At 45.8% G+C, this 19,688-nt stretch overlaps 1 protein-coding gene across 8 annotated transcripts in view; it reads right to left on the bottom strand.

Moving 5' to 3' along the window:
* NRP2 (neuropilin 2) overlaps positions 1–19,688 on the bottom strand; it is a 122,397-nt gene that overhangs the window by 62,107 nt on the left and 40,602 nt on the right. For all 8 annotated transcript variants that reach the window (XM_073306535.1, XM_073306536.1, XM_073306531.1 and 5 more), the window contains 5 exons: positions 18,888–19,069; positions 12,813–13,043; positions 11,970–12,125; positions 9,523–9,692; positions 6,000–6,155 (listed from right to left, as the gene is read on the bottom strand). In XM_073306535.1, coding sequence (XP_073162636.1) covers positions 6,000–6,155; positions 9,523–9,692; positions 11,970–12,125; positions 12,813–13,043; positions 18,888–19,069 — 895 coding nt within the window. The remainder of the gene's footprint in view (positions 1–5,999; positions 6,156–9,522; positions 9,693–11,969; positions 12,126–12,812; positions 13,044–18,887; positions 19,070–19,688) is intronic.

Raw genomic sequence — 19,688 nt, 5'->3', positions numbered from 1 at the left:
ATGGTTTTTCTACAATAAGTCCCAAATCCTTGCCCTGATCAGATCCTTTAACTTTGGCTACTTGCTCCAAGATTACTTACTTTGCATTACTCCAGTAGATGTTTTTTGCCAGTCCCCTAAACACTCAACCCCTTTTGAAGCTCGTTGTATTGCTGCACATTACTTCTAATCTTCCTGTCATTGGCATTGACAGGATCAGCCTCAGACCTGCGCATGGCCTGCGCATGAAAAGCAATGACTGATTTGGGGTGGTTTGGCGTCCAGCATGGCACACCTTTAAGGGGCCAGATTTTCTGAGCACTTTAAGAAAATCAGGCCCCTTAAGTTGTCTCAGGTTGAATGCCTCCCTCCCCAAAGTGAGACACCCACCATCCCTGATCACTTCTGGAAACCTTGGCCCCCTTCCTTCTTTAGAGATGCTGGACGCTGACCTGTTGGTGAGAGAAACCTATTGTTGGTCGAATTTGTTTTAACTAAAAGTCTGATCCAAAGCCCCTTGAGATCCAGGGAAAGATTCTCATTGATTTCGGGAGGCTTGGAATCATGCCCTGAGTTTCATAGCACAGCAAGAACCAGCAGGAGCACTTGTGAAACCCAGAGCCCCAACGAAGCAGTAATGTTTTGTTACACAATGAGAACATCACATTGTCTCCCTACCTCTGTACATTGCAAGCCACTCAACACACATGATGCACCAGATCCATAGCTGGTGTATATCAAGGTAGATCCATTGACTTATATGGATCTGCAATGATTTACACAATCTGAGGATCTGGCTGTGATAGATGAAAATACACACACAAGGGTGGCAGAGTTGGAAGACAAATGTAAAAACCATTAACAAATTAAAAGCATCTTCTAAGCAGCGGCCAAGGCAACCCACTTTCACTGCAGCATCAAAGACCTGTCTGTCCCCTCCCTACACTTTTATTTTTACTTCCATTTTAGTCCAGCCAACAGGTCCACACATAAAATTAAATTGATAATCAATGAGAGTTGACTCGCTTAATTAATTTGCTGCAGAAACACAGGGAAGGGGGAGGATGCCGGGGCTGGAGGATGCCAGGGTGGGTTTTTCCACCTCCTGCCTCCACTTGTAAATCATACCCAGGACACTCTTCACTTTAAAACTTCCCCTTGTCGGCTAGGGGATTTTTTAAAGCTGCATTAGTTCCACCGGGTGTGGGAATCCTATCAGCTGCCAAGTCAGAAGTGAAGCAAAGGCGAGAAAAGCACCATTAAATCCAAAAAGCAGTTTATGGTTGGGGACAGTCTCTTGCCTTATTTATTTTTAGTGCTGTTTTTGTCATCATGCAATTTCTTGGGACATTCCAGGGAGAGGTTTTGTGTTTTCTAGGGTGGGGGCGGGGATAGCAGCCGCTCCTCCCCCAGCTGTGTGTGTGTCTGTCTTTGCATGGACTAGATTTACTGCAGGATTAGGTTACCCCATGGAGACAGAGGCCTGGAACAGAGCGCGTTAACAGGATTAGGGTTTCAGGATTTGAGACAGAGAAGCATGAAGGAGAAAAGTCAGGGAGATTATTTTTCTTGCCAGACTTGAAATGGGGAGCAGGGCAGCTTGGTGGCGTGAGGATCCTGGAGAAGAGGAGATGGATAGTTCTGCATTTATTAAATCCAGGAATAGCAGACTGGGGGTGTAAAAGAGAAATGATCCTGCAGCCAGACAGAAAGCAGTGCACCTCAGCCTCTACACCTCACTCCCATTGCCTGCCCTGGGAGTATTTCCTGAGGAATGCATGCAAGACTGGGCCCTGTGTACACTGGGCAGAGAACCATCACTGGAGCGGAATCTCTGCATCTGAGAGTGCCCTTTACCGGATCAAAAGTTATTCCCATTAAAGATATAATATAGGATCCTATATACCTAGACAAATCCTAGATCAGGGAGTCAGCTGGTATCCAAGAGCAATGGGATCTACTGGTATGCTACAAGGGATGAATTGGGCCCCATAAACATAGGATTGCAACTATGCTAGGAAAACTGGGACCTGTAGTTCTCCACAGGTGCAGCTCCAGGGGTGAATTTTAGGAACTAATTTTCCAAATATGGACAAATCTGAAGTGATCCTCGTTTCATCTACACAAACAGTGAAAGCAAGTCAGAATTTGGGAGATGGGTTAAACATCTGCAGTGCGGTACCTTAGTGCAGAGGAGAGTGTGGGCTGAGGGCTAGATCTTCCCTGCAGCTCTTTAGATAAAGAAGCCACAGGACTGAGCTTTCACCCAGAGCATTGAACATAGATGTCCAAAGCGAGAGTTCAAGTACTTTTTGTTACAGCTTACAAAAATGCCTGACAAGGGACTGATATAAATGGGCACTATACTGTGCTTGGAAATATGACCCATTGGGTCCACTGATTCTCTGGTTTGTGGTGTAGTTATAAACAGTGTGTGTGCATGGCAGAGAGGAAGTCCCCAACTCTGCTCCTTATCTCTGTTACAGAGATAAACCATGTATTTGGGAGCATTGGAAATTTGCATCCATATTTTGCCCATGTCTCATACGTGTGTTTGTGTACGAGAGAGAGAGACTAATGGACTAATGTATAACAGGCACGTCTGTTCAACATTCATGTAAATGAATGTGGATGTATTGCCTATGTGTACAATTTTCTAGGCTAAATCTGGAGAGAAGCATGCCTGCAATGCTCCAGACGAAGCTATAATCACTTTCCTCAGCACAGCATAGCCTCCCTCACCTGTTGACTGGGAGCAGCTGGGCTGAGGAGGCAGGTTGGTGGACAGGAGTGGAAACAGAAAGACTCTGATTAGTCCTGATCTCATTCAGGCAGCATGTTTGCAATTTGGCTACCCTCCCTTCCCTCTCCCCCAAATATATTAGCACTCTGCAAGACAACAACAGTCGTCCTCCACTGCCTTGAGCTCTCATTAATCTTGTTTTCCTCCACTTTATTCTCCTTTTTCCTGTTCCCTTGCCTTTGGTACACTGTATCAACGCTGAGAGCAGCCAGGGAACTGAAGTCTAGCCTTCAAATTCTGCAGTAAACACCACATCTACCCACCCTTTCCTCTTCCTTGGCACCATAAGCACTGGAGGGGAGGTCATACCTGCCCTCCACTTTCTGGAGAGAATATTATCTGCCATCCACCCCTCCTATGCTCAGTCCTTCTCCTCTTTTGTATCTCTCTCTCTCTCTCTGATGAAGATGTAGATGTTAGCCGACTCGCGGGAAGCGCCAGTTAAGCTTGGCTCCCTGCCCACCTTACACAGGCAAGAGGGAGATGGGCTGATCCATCTATACGTGTATACGCAGGAATACGGAGTCCTCCGCCCCTCCCCACTCCTCGTGGCATCAAATCAAACTGCGGCAGACTTGACAAATCTGTTTGGCACGGTTCACTCAACTATTTCACTGTGAACCGTGCGGAGAGCTGCACTGACGCACCAGGAATAGTGTGGAATCTGCACATTAAATACAGACATCTGGGAGGTTTCCTAATGAAAGAACAGCAGTGATTAACGTTAAACGGGAAGCGCGGCCAGCTCGCTGGTGCTCCATGCGCTGAGCCGCGCTCCGGGGCTGAGGGATGTACAGTCGAATCAGAAGGTTCTGCACTCATTCTGCTGCTGCTCAGCTGCTGAAGGCTGAACATTTAAAGGGGAGGGGAACAAACCAGTCACCCTGATTTCAGGCTAGGCAGGTCACCAAAAAGCAATTACTTCTCCACCAGCCTCAGGAGGTGTCTGCTAAATTGAGTCCAGCAAAAGGGAGAGGGAGAGAGACTGGGATGAACATAAAGGAGTAAAGAGGGAGAGATTTATATTGAAGGAGGTTGTGTAGCTGAGCTGTCTTTCTACATACAAAGGGGCCAGATCCTCAGCTGGTGTCAAGGAGCACAGCTCCACTGACTGCTGAGCAGCTACGCTGAGTGACACCAGCTGAGGATCTGGGCCGAAGGGTCTCACGCTTTGTGGACTAGATCTCCAGCTGGTGTAGAACAACTTATCTCCATTGAAGTCAACCCAGCTGCCCTGACTAATACCAGCCAAGGATCTGGTTTCATGTCTACAGAGTCCCCTGGCAGGTAAGGATAAAGTCAGAGGTGACAAAAATCTGCATCACACTGAAACTGACACTGACTTGCAAATTTCCTGCAAAGGGCAATTTAAACACCAGCCTGACCAACTTGGTTTTTCAGAGCACATCTTTCTAACCCCAGTTTTGCCCATTCCCTGTATGCTTTGCAAAAATGGTCCTAATGAAACTTCAAACTCCCCTGATTATATGTTTTGTTGCAGCCTAGAAACTCAGCCAATGTTCATCAAGAGGTCTGCTAAGGCCTAGGAGCTTTCTGAGACAACCTGGGCCCAGCTGGGAGGCAGCCACAGACTCCAGATAGTTTTGTACTGGAATGATGTGACATTTTAGAGATGGGCCCTACCTGCCACATGCAGCTCCAGATCCAATCTGCCCAAAGGTGTTTGGATTTGGGAGTTTGGGTCAGGCCAATCTTCAGGAAATGTGGAGTTTCATGATTTGAGTGTGAATCCAAGGGGTGCTAGTTGATTTGCAGTAAGCTTTGATATGAAGCGTGGGTCAATGGTTAGGGCATTATCATAGGACTCAGGAGCCCTGCATTCAGTTGCCTGCTCTGCCACAGACTTTGTGTGTGACCTGGGCAAGTCACTTAGCCTCTCTCTGCCTCAGTTCCCCCTCCGTACCTCACCAGGGGTGTTCTGGGGATAAATAGGTCAGTGTGAGATGCTCTAATACAATGGTAATGGGGACCAAATAGGCACCTTAGTTAGTCTGAACCTGAGACACACGCTGAAAGACACTTGTGGGGTAGGTGAAACCATGCGGACACAGAGGAAAGAAAACGTTTGGATGAATGGCTGTGAAGTTGAGCCAGAGGGTTTCATGCCCTTTGCCAGTGGAGGGCTGAGAGCCTCACTCAGGAAAATGACAAATAAATAAATAAAGTCATAGCAAAATCACTTCACCTTCATCTCCGTTTTGTGCCCCAACCCTCAGCAGTTAATGTACAGAACAGATTGTGCGGATGAAATTCTTGTTTGGGGGACAGCTGCTGCTGTTCCCCACACTGTACAGTGCCTATGTACACGATCCACTAGGGGACGTCAACACCGCAGCCAACCACAACAGAGCTCTCAGGGGCATTTCAGAAGATCCTTTAATTAAAGGGCACCTGTACAGCCCAGGCGAATTACAGTGCCGCACCTACCTGAAACCACTTCTGTTTTATATACATCGGCACTCTGTGCAGCCAGCTGTTCCCCTACCCACCCTCAAAACCACAGCGCCTCATGAGCGTTCCCTTCATTGTGCATTTAGGGTGCATCGGAGGCTCAAAGATCTCCAAGGGTCAAACATCCATATTACACACAACCCACCTCCCCACCCCACTACACACCTCCAGGAGCTGCGGCTACAGCAGACACAAGCAGCACTGCCAACTGTGATTGCTACTGCAGATCCCGTATGCCTGACAAACTGAATTGCTCCTCATTATTTATTGTTTGTTTTATTCTCCGGGACACAGCGATCCCCTCTTAGGATTTGTGCCCTTTCATTTCCAGGCCTCAATAACTCCTGAATTGCAGTTTCATGTGGTTTTGTGATTGTTAACCCAGCATGGGGATGGGGCTCCAGCCATAAATGCTCAATGAATCTTGTATGGCAAAATACGGGCTGTGAAAAGCATTTTCTCCTTCATTTGCAGTCAAAGAACATACTGCAGGCTCTCTCCACTGAGCAAGACGCAACAGCAGCCAGGTTTTCTAAGGAACAGTGATCGCTCTATCGATGAGAAAGATCATTTCTGGGGAAGGCCTCCCCACGCAGCCTGTCAGCCCTGAGCAGCAGCGTCAGCAAAACAGGCCTTACAAAATAAATCCCTAAATCCATAAAATGTATTCTCGCCTTTCCCCTCCCACTCCTCCACCGCTGGCAAGGCTCCCACGGGTGCAGCTGTTAAGGGACAATGCATTTACCTTATGGTTTTTACCATGCCGGTACATCATCCAGTCCTCACCGTTGGTGCTGACTTCCAGCTTGTAGGAGCGGACATAGTAGCCATTCTGCGTTTCTTTGGAGATGGCACCCTGGGTAGCAATGGCGGTCAACATGGTCAGGAAACGAAGGTCCACCTGATCGGGGGGTGGGGGGCAGTGAGGAGAGAAGGGAAAGGAGGATGAGGAAGAAAATGGTGATTACCATCAGTCCCACTGTGGACTGGACCATCCCCTCATTTTTAAAAACTAAAAGTCAACTGCTCACAGGGTGCAAACCAGCATGGCTCCAGCTGATGCAGTGCGACTGGAGCTTTGTGGATTTATACCAGCGGAGGATCTAATATCCCATTTGCTTTCATCAGAGCATGTAGACACAGCTGTGGCTTTTACCACTGCCATTGCTTGAGTGTTCTGTGCAACAAGGGTCACACTGGTTTGGAAACTCAGCAGTACTGTTCCAGGGCTGATTTTCAGACCACTTAACTGAACATGCCACAGAGAACAAATGTTTTATGCTCTGCCGTTTTCATGCAATTTTATACTTTCAGGGGAAAGAGAGGGGAAAGTACGTTGCAGGTGTCTCTGTCTCTGTTTAAGTATGAAGCAGGCTAAGTGACTGTGTACGAAAGTGTGATTGATCACAAGGGGCAAAATCTTGATGCCCTTTCTCAGTTTGTACTCAGTCTTTAAGGAAACTCCCATTGATTTCAATGGGAAAAAAGCAGGGTTTGACCTCAGCAGGAATTCAGCTAGTGTGAGGACTGGGTGAAACTGATTAAGGACTTTGAAGTTTGGCTGTAAATGAAAGTACAAAGTCTCCCCTCAGACCAAACAGGATTGTCACTAAAATTAAACACTTGCTTCCTTTTAAATGGGACAGAAGCCACGGGACAGAGCTTTTCCATGTAAAATAAAGTCATGATGGCCAATTAGCAAGAGCAGCAGTTTTCAATGTTTTTAATGTTTATTTTAGTTATGTGGGTTAAAAAAGGTCACACGATCTGGCTTGGTAGCACTGCCACGAATGAAGATTTAGGGCTTGTCTACACTACCCACCGGATCGACAGGCAGTGATCGATCCAGCGGGGGTCGATTTATCGCGTCTAGATAGATGTTGTGAGCACTCTCCCGTCAACTCCGGTACTCCACCAGAACGAGGAGCGCAAGTGGAGTCGACAGGAGAACGTCAGCTGCCAACTTACTGCAGTGAAGACACTGCAGTAAGTAGATCTCAGTACGTCGACTTCAGCTATGCTATTCCCGTAGCTGAAGTTGCGTATCTTAGATCGACCCCACGCGGTAGTGTAGACAAGCCCTTGGACATCTGCTTCAGGCAATGACATTTCAGTACCTTCAGTTCTTAATGCCCATTAGCACGCACCATCTCACAGCAATAGAGCCACTCAGAAACACTTTGTGGAGAAAGAAAAGGAGTACTTGTGGCACCTTAGAGACTAACCAATTTATTTGAGCATGAGCTTTCGTGAGCTACAGCTCACTTCATCAGATGTTTACCGTTAGATAATGTGTTTCTAACGAAGGGCTTAAAGAAAGACTTTGCTCTGAAATCCCGACCTGAATTTCACACTGACCATGCTCACTACATCTCCAGCACAGTCAGTATTATTCTAGCTGCACATTCCCAACATTTAGTTAAGACTCTGGCCATCAGGGTGGCTGCAGAGTCAATGGTCCTTGTAAGTAGCCAGAGACTGCTCTCTCTCTCTCAGCTCTCTAGAAAGTCCATGGAGGTTCAGGGGGCATAAGGTCAAGTCAGGACTTGTGCAGGAATGTTAATGGGCCAGCAGCAGGGCTGGCTCCTTTCACAAAGGCAGAGTCGTCCTGACTTCCCTAAACGGTAGCTCACCCACCGTGGACTCTCTGCATGTCACAAAGGCAATAAAATATTCCACAAGCCTTATTATGTTCAAGGGTCAGTTTAACAGCAGGACAGTCAATGTGGCTCAAAGCGGGGGAGGGAGGAAAGCTGAAGTTTTGGAGTGCAATGGTGAGGCTTTGCCAACGCTGGCTTTGCGTCCAGCAGAGATGCTTTCTCACAGTGTTGCTCTGCCAGTGCTGGCTACCAGGCCTGCACAGCAGTGCCTGCCAATGCCAGCGTGCCCTTTCAGCACTTGCTCAGAGGCCAATGCTGGTTTGGCCTCTAGTGGACCATGCTTTTGACAAAAGTGATCTAGAGGTCAGTTCAATATTGCACACTGCAGCAGCTGCCTGGCAACACAAAACTGTTGCTAAGCCCAGTATTATAGCCACAATTCCCCATCTCTACAGCACATTAATCATAGAATCATAGACATGTAGGGCTGAAAGGGACCTTGAGAAGTCATCTAGTCCAGCCCCAACCATGACGCAGCAGGACCAGGTAAAACCAAGTAAACCTAGACCATCCCAGCAAGATGTTTGTCTAACCTGTTCTTAAAAACCTCCAAGGGTGGAGATTTTACAACCTCGTTTGGTAACCTATTCTGGTTCTTAATGATCCTTAGAGGTAAAATGTTTTTCCTAATATCTAACCTAAATCTCACTTACTGCAGATTAAGCTGATTACTTCTTGTCCTACCTTCTGCAGACATGGAAAACTATTGATGACAATCCTCTTTATAGCAGCCTTTAACATATTTGAAGACTCTTATCAGGGTCTCCTCTCAGTCTTCTTTTCTGAAGACTAAACAAATCCATTTTTTTAAACCTTTCCTCATAGGTCGGGTTTTCTAAACCTTTTATCGTTTTTGTTGCTCTCCTCTGGACTCTCTCCAGTTTGTTCACATCTTTCTTAAAGTGTGGAGCCCAAAACTGGACACAGTACTGCAGCTGAGTCCTCACCAGTGCTGAGTGGAGCAGGACTATTACCTCCCATATCCTCCATACAACACTCCAGTTAATATGCCACAGAAAGATGATAGACTTTTTCACAGCCGTATCACATTGTTGGCTCATATTCAATTTATGATCCACTATAAACCCCAGATCCTTTTAAGCAATACCACTGCCTATCTAGTTATTCCCCATTTTGTAGTTGTGCATTTGATTTTGCCTTCCTAAGTGTAGTACTTTGCACTTGTCTTTATCGAGTTTCAGATTTCAGACCAATTCTCCAATTTATCAGGTAGTTTTAAATTCTAATCCTGTCCTCCAAAACACTTGCTATCCCTCCCAGAAAATTTTATAAGCATACTCTCCACTCCATGATCCAAGCCATTAATGAAAATGTTGACTAGTTCCGGACGCAGGACAGACCCTTGTGCATCCCCAGTAGATACATCCTCCCAGTTGGAGAGCAAACCATTGATAATTACTCTTTGAATACAATTCTTCAAGCACTTGTGCCCACCTTATGGTATTTTCATTTAGTCCACATTTCCCTAGTTTGCTTAGTTTGTCATGTGGGACTGTGTCAAATGCCTTAATAAAATCAAGATTTAATATTCATCCTCGATAATTTAGCACTCTATTTCCTCTTCCTGTCACGGGGACCTGTACGAACCTGGAGGAACTCCTTGTTGGAATCCAGGTTGGGGGTCCATCCGTTGTCATCACTGTTGAGCCGGCTCTGCTGTGGGGTCCACCTTCTGTCCGAGTAGGTGGAGGAGGCACTGATCTGTTCATTGGAGATTCTGCCAGATTCCATCCCCAAAGGAATGTTGCACTGGAAGTCTGGAGCAGACATGCGCGCGCAGACACACACAGAGACAAGTTTACAAATTCTGTATCTTCCACTCCCAACTGGAAGTAAGCCATGAACTACTCCCCAGCATCCTAGATCAAACCCATATGTCTGTCACAATGATCGGATTTACACAGAAATATCTGCATACACATGCAATGCAAAAAACTATTCAGCATTAAGCACAGGACTGGCCTTAGGTTTGCAAGACCCTCTGTAAATTAACACATGTGGGGGGCTCAGTCCAGATCCTTTCCCCTCTATAATAAGGTTCTTCCACCTTTGCGCACCCACAACCCTCCCCCTGGCCATACCCTGTTTACAACTCCCCCAATCCCTTTTCAAGATGTGCCAAGCCCTCACACCTGATTGTGAAGCTCCTTGGCAACTTATAACCTCTTGAAGCCAAGAGGTGAATTCTAGCCAAAGCTGGGAAAGGCAGGAAAGGAATCACTGAGGAATGCACTCTCTGCCATATCCCACAGTTGCCAGAAACAGATGGGAACATACATGAGTGATCAAGAATGGCACTCAGATTTGAAAGATGTCTATGTGTGGGTATGCATTGCCCTTTGGAAAAGTGTGGGTCCATAGGTGGCTGCATGGGGTAGACTGGCTTAAAAGGTCACTACCATTAACACTGAGAAATCTAGAACTCAACTTTTTGAATTTCCTCACTTTTAAGGCTTTTAAATCCACATTAACTCAGCCATGTGTCACATCATGTATATTTTACGGCATATGTTTCCTAACAAACAGTGAGATACATTTCACAAAGAAAACATCAGTAGCAAATACTACATGGGCCAGACCCTAAGCTGGTGTAAACTGATATAGCTCTACTAACGTCCCATATGTTGAACACGGCTGAGTTAACACTGCACTAGAAACTGGGCCAAATTATGCTCTAAGCGGTGCCATTAAAGTCTCAGTTTACACCAGTGTGAGTGAGAGCAGGATTTGATGCAAACATTTTTCATTTTCTGACTTTAGTCCCCTTGATTTTTCAAACTTGACCATTAGTGTGTACATTTAATGTCCTTGTTTTTTAAAGAAGAGAATAAAAAGGGGACAAAAATGGGGGGGGGGATAAATTTGAAAAACTGAAGTGCCTTTAACTGAGGCATCCTTAACTCATGCAACCCTAGCTGAGGCATTCCCAACTGAGACATAGCGAATGCAAGACTACTGCACAGAGGCAGCCATAATGCAAATATCCTTAGTACAGCAGCCCCTGACTATGCATGTCCAATATTCTAAACTGCTCTAGGCCATGCGTTTTCAACTTGGGGACAATAGCCACCCTCCCTTTCTTTCTTTCTTGGGAGGGGAAGGGGGGAAAGCTTGAAACTTCTGAGAGAGGTGTCCTAAAACTATCTTCTGTTGTAACATGGCATCACAGTACAGAAAGGTTTTGACCATCATCTTAGGTGAAGGATGTCACAAAGAAAAATAAAATAAAAATTTCTAACATGTATGTGTTAACTTGCTGAGTTTAAATGTTCATAATTTTGAAAGAACAGAACTTATTTTTATCAAACCAAATACTTTCGCCTTCCTTAGCAGGGGCTATCAAAACAAGATTAAGTTTGAACTTTCTAGCTTCAGGCATTTTTGAATTAGACAAGTGCAAAATTCCAATTGGCAATTTGGGAAAGTATATTTTGGGAAAACTGTAGTTTTTCCCACTCTATCAATAATATGGCTGCACCAATTTTGCCCAAATTTTCCAAAAATCCTTTGGATCAAGACCAGACATGGAGAGTTTCAGTACAGAAGGAATATGAGAACATTAGGAACAAGTGAAAAGGTGAGACTAAGATGGAAACTGCAATTCATGTGACGTTTCACTCCATATTCTTTATGAAAATATGCAGAGCTGACTTCAGTCTGTGTCTACAGTGTGGTGTGGCCCTACCTTTGTGTGTGTGCTGCAAGAGGCCGGAGAACCTAATTCAGCAAAGCAGGGAGAGGGAACTGATTGAGCAGGGAAGGCTCAGTGAAATCCCAGTACATCAGGTGGCATCCCAGAAGGAAGGGTCCAACTCATCACAATCAGTAACTATAGTTTCCACGCAGAAGCTAAAATATACATAGTTTCATTTCTCTCTGTACAGTTGTCTGAAACACTCATCCTGGCTCACTCACCCAAATGCTTGCATATACAGACATACTGAATGACGGAAACACTCCCAGAAATTCAATAAAAAGCCCATATGACTGCATGAGTCCCACAAACAGGCCTGATGGTAAAATTTCCAACTTACTTTCCGGGATCTCCTGCTCGACCAAGTAGTAGCGGGCAGAGAAGCCATCTTTAGCCACTGCCAGATCAGTATGGAAGGTAAGCGAGAGAATACCAGTAGCTGAGCGGATCTCAGAAGGTGTCTTAGTGCCGCAGTACCTGCCTATCAAAGGGCCAACTGCAAAAGAAAGAGCAGCAAAGTAGCTCCAGCCTTTTGGTTGGACTCTTTAGTCTTTATCTAACCTGACAAGTCAGCACTACTTTGCAAGAATACACTGGTAGTGGATAGCGAGTAATAATCCACCCTACAGAACCAATCAGGATGAAATGAAGGCATTTTTGATTGTTTCGTTTCTATCACTTATATTTTTTACAAGAACAGAGGTAGATCAAGTGTAGTATCAGTTTGTCCACCTCTCCGCATTTCTAGTGCACATCTGTGTGTCCATCTACCTGCATTTCTGATGCATGTACTATAGAACACATCTGATACAGCCTCTGTGGGACAGACATTATTCTGTACTTGCAAGGAGATGGACTCAGTGATCAATAGATCTTTTTCATCTCTAACGCAAATGATCCAGTGATACAATTAGAAAATTAAAGGTGTAGGTTCATCAGTAATATGAAGTCTACGCTGACACTCCATGCGGACAAACCCAGTATTGGGAACAGATAGAATTTGCAACATCACCATATTTAACAGCTGAGAAAAGGCCAACAATATTTTGCATTTGTTAGTGCTGCAGAATACCAACGAGTCATGCCCTCTATGGAATTTTTCAGACTCCCTATTACTGCTGGTTAATGGGAGAATAGCCAGGCATAGAGAAAAGCCTTGATGATACGTCACCCCGGTGCTTACCTTGAGGAATGCCATCCCAGATGTCCAGCCAATCATACTTGCAATCTCCCTCTCCACCCTGCAAGGGGTCATGCTCTAGGTCAAAGGTCAGAAACTGAAGGATGATTTCCATCTTTGGCTTGGCCATGATGGTGAAAGTGCAGTCCAAGTTGTGGGGGTACTTATCAGGGAATCCGGGGGACTCAATAGTGCCATTGGGGCTGGTGAAGTTTCTAGAACAGTCTTCAGAGCCTGCAGGGGTAGAACAAGCGGACGTAACTAACAACAACAACAACATGGCTGACATTGACAGCTCTCGCCTCCTTGCGTGCTTGGCAGTGTTCGCTCCGTATCCAGAGCGTTGTCAGGATTTTTGCTGGAAACTTCTTGGGGCACAAGAGCTTTGCAAATTTCATAAAGACAGAGGGTGAGATTGTGAAATAATTCTGACAGGCTTTGGACTGAACATCTCACGGTCACTGTAGACGTGTGTCTAGACTGCTTTGAAAACCTCACCGAGAATCGATAGCTAATCCCGCTGCAAATACTCTGAAAATGGTATTAAGGGAATGGGAAAGCCCAAAAGGTTAGAAGCCCAAGCTGCACTGCAAAGCAACGTGCCAGCACCTATCACAACACAATGTCATAATGTCAGCATGCCAGCAGTACAGAGGTTATGCTCTGGAGCATGGCCAGCAGTAGTGAGTCAGGCATGAGGAAGAGTTTGCTGTTCTTTTTCACCCCATTCCTACAGTCTACAGATGGGCTCTTGGCACACAGGGTCTTCTTAGCTGGCATTGTGACATGAAGAGTCCAAGATGCACCCATTCTTGTGACATACCATCACCAACAACGGACCTGGACTCACCATGTTCAGGGTCAGCTCAGCAGACTGCAACTGGGCTAATGTAAATAATATACCGGTTCCCCCAACATATTGTGGGGAGGCGGGGGGAGAAATGGGCCTAAGGGGTAAAACACATATATGGCCAGACTAAAGACCTAGCTCTCTTGGGCTACATTTGGGGAACTAATTGAGGGAATCATGACCCACAGTCAGGGAGGGTGACTGACCTAGGTGGGGCAGAAAAAGGTATGGAATCTGGCAGGGTCAAGGAATTGTCTAATTTTTAAAAGAGATCTCCCTGACCTACTGATTTTGTGTCTGTCTGCCTGTCTATCTTAGAACTTAACACTAACACCCATCACTGCAGTATCTGAACTAAAATTTCTTCTTGAGAGTCATGAGATCTGGGTTATTTTCCCAGCTGTGGCACAGACTTCCTGCAAGGTCTTGGGCAAGTCACATAACCTTTCTGTGCCTCAGTTTCCCCATCAGCAAAATAGGGATACTAATGCTTACCTAGAAACAATGCTGTTGTGAGGCTTACTTCAGTCCTGCATGTAAAGCATTTCAAAACCCTCCCATGGGCAATTGCTAGCAAAGTGTAAATTATCAATGATTCATTATTGCTATTATGTATTTTATTTTCCATCGGAGCGGCAATTAGTAGAGCAACCTCTCTGCAGCATCATCCAAAGCCTAACACCTTAGCTGTAGAGTGTGCAAATGGCTGGTCCAGCCTACGTCTCCAGACTGTGGCTGTTGAAAGATTTCGAGGACAGGGAGGACTGGTGTGTGTGTGAGAGATTCTGTTGACAGGAGGAACAGAGTGCTCTTTCTCTCTTATTCAGCTGTCTGCACCAGAAATGTTAGTTATTTCTATTCTCGAGGAAGATTTTCTGATTGCCAACAGGGCAGACAATGTTGCCACTTATTTATTCCTGACCTTGACGCTGGCCTCCCTTGTACCACAGCCAGCTCAAGGTGCCTCAGGGTGGTGGGGGAGAAGAGGAGGTTGTGTCCTATTCATACCATGGCTGCTTTAAAATCACTGCTTTTTAGAGGCTGGACAATTGACAATAGAAATCTCCAGCCTGTGGGCCATCGGAGGGGCAAAGAGGGTGTTACAGAGGCCTTTATCACCATGACTGTAACACAGGATTAACATTCACTAAGGGTTTGACTTTTGTTTTCTAGGGATGTTGCGCTTCTCCTCTATAAACTCACTGCTCTCACTCACCCAGTTCATGCAAGTCTTCTTGGGACTAATTGGAGCCTTGTTATTAAGATCTGCACTAGCCTACGCAAGTTAGGAGAGCAACTTGAGACAACAGCTGGACCACTGTTACTGTAGTACCCCTAGGTGGAGGAACATTGAGAGGAACTTCTTAACGGACTATAGGAGAGCGGCCAGCTTCTCTGGTGTGATAATACAGAGGGAAATACAAGAGGCCAAGCACAAATTGCAAGACAACACAAAGAACAAGAATAAGAATGTATTTACTCCTGATCAAATAAAAAGGCAGCCAGATTTATGAAGAGACTAATACACACTCCAAGCCAAGGAGGAAAGCACAGAAATATTCAATAAACCAGATGTTGACTGTCAGGAAATGTCCTCTAGGGACTGTACAGAAATGTAACTGTGATACTGTTAGATAGCAACGATTTCCTCATTTAGGTTGCTTGCAGCGGTTAGTATCTTTGTCAATAGCTTGACTATAACCAGCAAACAATGACTGGCTTTAAAGATAACCTGCAAATAATAAATGGAAATCATGTTTACTTCAGCAATATGTGCTAAATGCTCCCACTCACCAGGCTGAGAGAACAATTCAGCACATAAACAACAAAAAGGCAACCACTTAGGGCTTGTCTACACTGGCACTTTGCAGCGCTGCAACTTTCTCGGTCTGGGGTGTGAAAAAACACATCCTGGAGCGACAAAAGTTTTAGTGCTGAAAAGCATCAGTATAGACAGCGCTTTATCGGCAGGAGCCGCGCTCCCGGTAATAAAGCTACCACCCCTCCTTTGGGGTGGTTGTTTTTTCAGAGCAGTGTGGACATACCCTTAAAAACAGTTTGAGTCAAACTGCTCTCACTGTCACGCCCCAGAGGCAGGGATGGCCGGGGCCATAAAGTTCAGATCTCTCTCTCCCAAAGTATTTGGTGAGAGGGTGTTGGTTTGGACCCATCTCTCCTGGAAGGCATCAATATCATGGCTATACATGAACTCCTGCATAAAGGGGAGTGGGTCGTTTTTTTTTTCTTGGAATGGTTTTCAAAGTGTGCTTAATTTATTCTTCTTCCATTTTTAATAATAAAAAGGAGCTTTGAAAACTCTACCAGGTAGTAAACATGAGATGTACCTGGCAGCAGAGTTTCCTTGGTATGAGGGGGTGTCATGGGGCCAAACTTTTCAAAAGCGTAATGATTCTGGGGGCCAACCTTGAGACACCCTTAATGAGGCCTGATTTTCACAGGACAGGTCTGCTCAGTATTTTCTGAAATGCAGGCCCTGTTAAGCTGCATCGCTTGCGTTGCGTGCTCAAACTCATTAGGCATGTTTGAAAATTGTGACCTGGATGTCATCTTTTGGGGTGCCGCAGCAAAACTGACCAATACAACACCAGGGGACTTAACCATTAGGAAGCAGCTGTTTATATGCCCAGTGCGTCTCTTAATTGTGTGTGTGTGTGTGTGTGTGTGTGTGTGTGACTGACATGGAGTATCTCAATTGGATGCCCTTTAAAGCCAGTGACACTTCACCAGATAAGCACCAGTTCTGACTGAACCGTAGCTCTGATCCATGCCCTATCTGTTTGTCTACAAACAAAAGGCAGGATTTGTTTACCCCGCAGATCTGAGGCCAGAGACCCTCCTACCCCTGAAGATGGTTTCAGGGGACACTGTTCTCTCTAGGTGGGCTGTGTGCACTCTGAGATTGTGTAAACAACTGGCTTCAGTGCCTCCCACTCTCCAGGAACTGAAACCTTGCTTATGTTTTGAATTTCGTCTAGAGTGGTTTCAAGCCAAGAGCCCTCTTCAGGGAGGACAGTGAGCATTTTAACAGCACTCAGTACCAACAAGGAGGCCTGTACTTGATGAAGTCCCAGCCCGAGGCCTTCTACCTGAAGGGAAGTATATTTGTCTAGGGAATCCAAGCTGAGGGACAGGAATGAGAAGACTCAGCTCCTGCCTTCCTCTTGCTCCTTCTGCCTCTCTGACGCAGCCCCTACTTCCTCTCCCTCGAATGGTCTTTTCCCATGATGTTAGCCCTTTCCTGGTTCGTACTCAATGGACAGAGCGCTTCTCACTCCCTGCCAGCAGCCTCTCGGCACAGCACCACTGCCTGGTTCCGTCAGCTCAGCCTCATCCTGGCCACTGCTGCATACTGGACTACTCCCGGTCCTACTGCTTCATGACATAAAAGTCAGGGCATGGGACTGACAGCAAGGGCAAGTGGGACAAGGCACACAGGAAGGACTGGGATAGGACCAAGGGTTACGAGTAGGAAGAGGCAAGACAGCCCCGTTTGAGTCAACTATCTTCCCTCCTGAACAAAGACTCATCCTGATCCCTGCCTCAGCGTCCACTATTCCCTCAGCAAATCCCACGAAAACAGCCAGTCCTGATGGGTTAACTAACCCCTTCAGGATTAGTCAATGTTCTAACCATTACGTGAAACAATAATGTCATGACCTGGCTGGTGTGTATGTGCACCACTGCCCTCCACTGGATGGAAAAAGAACTGCTCAACTGTGTGCCAGAGGCTTTACATGGCCACCACCTCATAACGATTCTCCATTTTAACAAGTCACCCCAGGAACAGATAGATACACTGACGGGTTTTTTTAATCCACCCCCCCCTTCTAAATTAAAGTTAGGAAGTCCTGTTTCATTTGTATTCCCATCCCCAGTCAGCCAGTCATCAGCACCCGAGTCTGTATGTCTCTGTGTATTTACAAGCATCTGTCTCTAAATAATATATAACTGTGCTCAAAACCACTAAATACTTATGTGGTGGTATGAAGATTCTGGAAAAGACACAAACAAAGCTGCGCCTATTTTTGATTCTCCAGTATATTCATGTATTTGTTTCATATTCTGCCGATGACGTGACAGTTGTGTGTTTTCTTCCAGTACTCTAGCAATGGAATGTGGGCACAGGGCCTGGTCCTATGACAGATAGCTTCGGGTACCCTTGTGCAAAACATACTTATGCCCCTCATGTGCACACAAGCTCTCTCGCTCTCTCTCAAGGCTACTGTACACTAGAAGCGCTACAGCGGTGCAGCTGCACCAACGCTTTACGCCGATGGGAGAGCGCTCTCCCGTCGACGTAATAAAGCCATCTCCGTGAGAGGCGGTAGCTATGTCCATGGGAGAAGCTCTCCCACCGACTTAGTGCTGTCCACACAGGCGCTTAGGTCAGTGTAACTTACGTCGCTCAGGGGAAGGTGGGGGGGAGATGTTATTCACACTCCTGAGCGACATATGTTATACCGACAGAAGAGGAAGTATGTACAACCCCTCAATCTCTCCTCTCTCTCACACACACACGCGTGCACACACACAAACACAGAGTTTCATATTTTCTTGAGACAACGTGTTCTCATGCATACAGTTCTGACAAATATTTAGACAGAGATGATATAAAAAGGCCTTTTGAGTAGCTTTTACTTTCTTCCAGAATAGTTTTGTATAAAGCAGAATTATGAATAGTTCCTGTTATACTGAACTCAACAGCCGCCTGTCTGACTCCCTTGCTGACACTGCAGGCAGCAGCCCCTTTAAACGAGCAGTCCACCCGTTACAAAAACCCTTGCCTTCCAGAAAGAGAAAACAGAGCCATTGATCAGTGCTTAAGTTGTATATCCACAGGAACTTTAGAGAGTTCTAAAGGAGGGACAATCTTCACCTTAGCCTTGACTTAACAAGCGCTTACATGCCATGAAGAAAAGATAGAGTGTTTGTAGTTCTGGAATGCAAGAGAATTTAATGAGGAAACCTGCTTTTCATGCCAAGATACGAATCAAAAAGCACTATAACGCACCACTAAAATCTTTACCTTCTTGGAAATATGATGAAACAGACTTGCCAAAAAAATAAAACCCTTTGTACTGAGCACATGCTAAAAACCCTACTGAAAATGTGGCCCACAGGATTTGCTCTGTGATGATCCCAATGTCAACTGCTGGGAAGATAGGTGCTGTAAGACTGCCAGTCCAAAGTCTGCCTTTGACACTGACCTGTCTTGTAGATCTCATAGCGCAAAGAAAAGCCAGCGCCTTGCCGTGCATAATCAGAGGTGAACTTAATGTAGAGAGAGGAGCCTGAGGAGATGATGGTTGGAGGAGCGATGTTCCCACAGTGTTTGCCCAGCAGGTCTGCCGACTCGCTGTCGCCGTCCCGTATCTCGATAAAGTCATATCTGTCCGAGGGAGTGGGAAGGGAGACAGAAGAGACACATGACAAACAGGTTGATGTTACAGAATGTATGGCACAAACACAATGAGTCCTTCTTCCCACCTTATACGTGCCTACATTCTTCACAGAAGCATCTGCCTGGCTGTTTGCTTTGACCATGTCACACCTTGTTTGCATCTCTCCATTTCCACTGCAGTAAGCTCAAGCTACTTGTCTTCACCTTTCAGACCCTTTATGGCTTACACCTGTCCTACCTAGGATCTCTAATCCACTAGACAGATGTAAACTCTCACCTCCACTCTGCCTACGTCACCCTTGATTGCCCATTTGCCAAATTTTCAGACAAGCGATCATCATGCAGTCTCCCATGCTACCACCTATGCAAAGGAGAAGCTCCCTATAAAAATCTTCCAGGACACTATCCTCCTTTACATCTCTTCTTAAAAGGCACTGTCCCACGATGCCTAAAAAACATTTGACAGTTCTTAGACAGCTGGTGTGCTGTGATCACTGCTTATTCCACTGTTCATAATGGCCTCACTGCTTCCTTGTGCTCTCCCATCAGTTTGTGGTATCCACCTGTTGTCTTTCATCTTAAATGTTGGGGCATGGGTCATCTCTTT

The sequence above is a fragment of the Lepidochelys kempii genome, chromosome 11 (genome assembly GCF_965140265.1).
Source record: "Lepidochelys kempii isolate rLepKem1 chromosome 11, rLepKem1.hap2, whole genome shotgun sequence".
NCBI classification, from domain to species: domain Eukaryota; kingdom Metazoa; phylum Chordata; order Testudines; family Cheloniidae; genus Lepidochelys; species Lepidochelys kempii.
This window is presented reverse-complemented; position numbering and strand designations above follow the sequence as displayed.